At 31.6% G+C, this 5111-nt stretch overlaps 1 protein-coding gene across 1 annotated transcript; it reads left to right on the forward strand.

Annotated features, from left to right (window-relative positions):
• The first annotated feature begins 2633 nt into the window (after positions 1-2633).
• On the forward strand, positions 2634-4880 carry LOC131611155 (amino acid permease 6-like). The gene is made up of 6 exons (XM_058883258.1): positions 2634-2703; positions 2928-3161; positions 3419-3512; positions 3613-3827; positions 3943-4088; positions 4183-4880. The coding sequence occupies exons 1-6, from the start codon at positions 2634-2636 to the stop codon at positions 4825-4827; spliced, it is 1404 nt and encodes a 467-aa protein (XP_058739241.1). The 3' UTR covers positions 4828-4880.
• Positions 4881-5111: the final 231 nt, after the last annotated feature.

Here is a 5111-nt window from a genome sequence, read left to right on the forward strand (position 1 = left end):
TTATTCAAACCCCCCCTTTCTAAGTGTTCTTCTATCCTTCATCATGTTCTTTAAAAAATCCAAAACCATAGTTTGAGGATCCTTGATTAGGAGGAAGTGCATACAATCAATTCATGAGATGTCTTGAGCTATTGACTGTTAGCTGAGCTTGAATATTGAAATGTGGAGGACCAATTTTGGGGTATGGCACGTTTTCTAATTATGGAATTTTCCTCAGCATTTATAGTAATGATTATGATTTATTCCCCTATTTCCCAATGCCCGTGCAACCCTTCAATGTTGTTAAATGGGTTTGTAACGGGTTTCAAGGGTGTTGCCTAGTGGGACCGGGTCTTGGCAACATGATATAGGGTTGTGGTAGGGACGCCTTTCAAATAACCTTATGGAGGAGACTTTCATAAATAAAGGCCAGGAAGACCCACGCGGCGTGGTCTATATTGCTTGGCTACACACGAATTATCCTCCTCAGCTCAGTCCCGATTATTTTCTCTGGAAGTACAATTAGTATTTCTACATCTCTGAAAATCATTAGTAAATGTTTTATTATTCATGCAATGAATAAAATTTCTAAGAGATTTAAACATTGTATTTGATTAAATCCCATATGTTGCACCATGGGCTATGATTGTTTTGTTGGATGGTACTAAATTCAAACCACAATTTATCTGCATGACATATGTTACCAAAAATGTTAATATTATTTTTAGATTCATAACCTAGATTAATTTTATTTCAATATGCTCTTTGTTTATCTATAAGAAGATTCAATTTATATATTTCTTTGGTATATTTATCAAGTGTGTTATTAAAATTGTCAATTATTTTTCAAAATATTGCATTTCTAACACTTGAAAAATATGTGTGTGTAATTATCTTAATACCTCAAGACATACTCTTGTCTCCTTTTACAATAAATTGACCACTCTAAAGTGCTAAGCACATGACCAAACAAACTCTCACACTTCTTACTTTGACAACTTTAACACTTCAAGTACCTATACTTGGTTCGAATGTTGCTTATAATTCAAAAGGAACTTGGATCATCAAACTGGTGTTTCCTAAAATTTCTTCTTCTTGATTAGATGTCATCATTAAGAACTATTGGACAATTTCAACGAACTTCCCCTTTGAGTATAGTCATATGGTGTGATAATCAAAACAAACTGCCAGTGATATCTGCACATAACATAGATCCATAATTGTGACTCATCTTCTGAATAAAAGAATTTTTCACTATTTGACAAGAGAAAAATCGCTCATGATGTTGAATGAACTCGCCCGATTATGATTTACACAAAAACTCCTAGAATCAAATATTCAATTAGCATTAACCTTATAATACTCGCTTTAACTTCTCAAAAAATACTAAAGAAGTAAGGAACTAGGAGTTGAACTCACGACATCACCACAGTAAAACAAGACTATAATGTTGCATAGTAATCGATACGAAAACAAAGCCATCATATCTATCACCTTGAACGATCACAAGTCATATTTGTCGACCCATGAGGTTGGATTGGCCCTAAATGGAAAAATGACTCAAAATATAGAATTGTCTATCTAGAATTAGATAGTTCAAATTAAGTATATCTTTGATCTTATAAACAACAATAGTCGGGAAAACTTGATTTAAAACACTTGGCCTTACACACCTTATACTTGAGAAAGTGTATACACCCATGGTTTTCTTACATAAAGGCATTTTCCCTAAACAACTCAACCTTAGTGGACTCTGCATTGCCGTGGTTTTCTCTCTTAAAGGCACCGTCCCTACACACCTTGTGTGCCCATATTCTTATCTTAGCCTCAATAAGATCAACCATTCAAATAAGAGTATCTCTTACGACCTAGACAACACCCCAAACCACACCTAATGAATTGTATCTAAGTATTCTCATATTGTAAATAACACTGATGCAATGCATGTAACTAATTTTAATTATATTAAATTATTTTAAAGTATTTATTCTAGATTTCCTTATTGTTTTCATTTCATAATTATTTTTATCGAAAAAAATTATAGTTATTTAAATCGCAATAAAAATACAATTAATGAATTATTGCATTAATTTTTAGTCAAAATAAAATCTTAAGGAATATTATTAAATACTCTTTTTGAAAAACAATGGTAATATAAATTACATTATTATGCTTAGGACAGTATCATTATCCTAAACAATGAATCAATGCTTTTAAAAACCAAATTAGTTAATTTTTTGCTAAATAAGAAAATTACTTAATCAATCCTATACTAGTAAATATATAAAAAACATCCAATTACATTGTATTTAGGACAGATAACGTTATAACGAATTATTCAATCCTTTGTAAAACTGAACTAAATAATTTATTTTGATAAATAACTAAATTTGTTAATCAATCCTATATACTAGCAAAAAAATTTAAAAATTATCTATGATAAGAACGTATTCTTAAGGAATTAACCGATTATCTTTTTTGGTAAAACAATTATAAAAAAACAATTCTTCTTATTAGTGCATTGAATAGATCCCGACTTTGGTCAATCTTTTTCTATTTTTTTATAGTAATATATTCTTAAATTTCATATAAAAAGGGCTTAGTGGCTAAGAATTTCATATCAGTTTTCAAAGAAAAAAATCAAGGAGAAAACCATGATAGTTGAAAGTAGCTTCTCCCTAGAGGATAGTAAATATGACGACGATGGTCGCAGTAAACGAACAGGTGTTTACTATATCGTTTTATCAAACATCTATATCACTGACACCTTTGATATAAAGTGTGTTTATTATTCGAGGGGCACTAACATATTTGATTATATGTTTTATTATGCCGTATTTTCTAATTTTTATTAATGCAGGTATTTATTGATTCTTGTGTTAGTGTTATTTGTTTATAGATTAAATTATTTAGTGTTTCGTTGTTAACATTGATTATGATTCCTTAAGGAACATGCATGACCGCAAGTGCACACATAGTTACTGCTGTCATTGGATCTGGAGTGTTATCATTGGCATGGGCAGTTGCGCAATTGGGATGGATTGCAGGGTCTGTTGTTCTCATGCTCTTCTCCTTCATCACTTATTTCACTGCGTGTCTACTTTGTGATTGCTATAGGTATCCCGATCCTGTCCATGGAACCAGAAATCGCACCTACATAGAGAGTGTAAAAAGTATTCTAGGTCAGCAAAAAATTCCATGTTTAATGTTTCACTTTCAAGTAATATATTTGATTCTGTTTTAATAAAATTTAATATTTTAAGTAACCAAGTAAAAATGAATTAAATCTAAAGTTACTGAATGCTCCAAATATTCTAGATGGTTTTAAACTAATGATTGAGATTTAAATTTATTAGAGGCAAATGTCACTAATAAATTTTTTGATTTATAATAGTGTAAATATTTTTACTATGTAACCTTTGTATCTCATTATCTATAGGAGGATATCAGCACAAGTTGTGTGGACTGGCACAATACATAAATCTTGTGGGTTGTACCATTGGTTACACTCTAACAGCATCTACTAGTATAGTGTAAGAATCTCTCACCTAAATCTATAATTCATTTTATTAAATTAAAGCAGAGAGAATACTAAAAATAATGATAATGAATTTTCTTGTTTTTTCTAATTAGGGCCATAAAAAAATCCAACTGCTTTCACAAGAATGGTCAAGAAGCAGATTGTGCTACCGCCAATTATCCATATATGATCATCTTTGGGGTCTTTCAGATTTTACTAAGCCAAATTCCAGATTTCCATGAACTTTCATGGCTCTCTATTGTTGCTGCTGTCATGTCTTTTGGTTATGCTTCTATCGGCATCGGTCTCTCCATAGCGAAAGTTGCAGGTTAATCATCAACTATTTTTAGCAAAATATCAAAAATTTGAGAGTTTTAATTGTGGTTAATTATGCTTATAAGTTATTTAACACATGCATCACTCTATTTTATATGTATATATAGAAAAAGGACACCATTTGGAGACAGGTCTTACTGGACAAGTTGTTGGAGTGGATGTCACAAGTACAAAAAAGATGTGGAATACCTTTCAAGCACTTGGAAACATAGCTTTTGCATATTGTTTTAGTATGGTTGTTGTTGAGATACAGGCAAGTGATGCTAAACATATTGTTAAACATATTTATCATACTCGCTATTTGTCCTAAGTTATATTAAACGGTGAAATCTGAATTTTTTTGATAGGACACGCTAAAATCAAGTCCACCCGAAAATAAAACCATGAAGAAAGCATCCCTGATTGGAATTTCAATCACCACATTCTTTTATGCATTATGTGGTATTCTAGGCTATGCAGCATTTGGCAATAGCGCACCGGGAAATTTTTTAACTGGATTTGGATTTTATGAACCGTTTTGGCTGGTTGACATTGGTAATCTTTTCATTGTTATTCATCTAGTTGGAGCTTATCAGGTATTTGCACAACCTGTATTTTCCCTTATGGAAACCTGGGGCAGTGAGAAGTGGCCACAAAGCAAAATGATGACAAAAGAATATAGTGTAGGAATTCCTTTGGTTGGTATATGGAGAGTGAATATGTTCAGGTTGATATGGAGGACAATCTATGTGATAATCACAACAATTGTTGCTATCTTACTTCCGTTCTTCAACAGCGTTGTGGGTTTGATAGGAGCTTTATCCTTCTTTCCCTTGACAGTGTACTTTCCAACAGAGATGTACCTAACACGACTTAAAGTGCCAAAGTATTCTTCTATGTGGATAGGGATGAAACTTTTAAGTGTGTTTTGCTTCATTGTGAGTCTTGTTGCTGCAGTTGGATCAATTCAAGGAATCATCTCTGAACTTGCCATCTATAAGCCTTTCGGCTAGATAATTCTTTGTGTACCCGTACCGCCTTGCCCGTTACCACTTGTTTTTTAATGCTATGCGATCGAAAATTTATTCATCTTTTTTGTAAGTTGAATTGATTTGTATCATTAATTGTTTGAGTTATTCACTTTGCGGTTGTGATTAATAAATTTGTTAGTTTATGCAAATTTGATTTTTATTATCAAATTATTGTTTTTATATATATATGTAATTTCGATAACAAGTGAGAAAATTTATCAAATCAAATTATTTATATCAAACGAATTAAATTTTATTATTATACA

Source organism: Vicia villosa, linkage group LG1, assembly GCF_029867415.1.
Source record: "Vicia villosa cultivar HV-30 ecotype Madison, WI linkage group LG1, Vvil1.0, whole genome shotgun sequence".
In the NCBI taxonomy this organism is placed as follows: domain Eukaryota; kingdom Viridiplantae; phylum Streptophyta; class Magnoliopsida; order Fabales; family Fabaceae; genus Vicia; species Vicia villosa.

What these genes read in the sequence shown, in the direction of transcription:
- LOC131611155 (XM_058883258.1), top strand. Translation starts at nt 2,634, where the DNA reads ATGATAGTTGAAAGTAGCTTCTCCCTAGAGGATAGTAAATATGACGAC. An exon ending in TGGTCGCAGTAAACGAACAG is followed by an intron (nt 2,704 to 2,927) that starts GTGTTTACTATA and finishes TGATTCCTTAAG; the next exon opens with GAACATGCATGACCGCAAGT. An exon ending in CTCCATAGCGAAAGTTGCAG is followed by an intron (nt 3,828 to 3,942) that starts GTTAATCATCAA and finishes ATGTATATATAG; the next exon opens with AAAAAGGACACCATTTGGAG.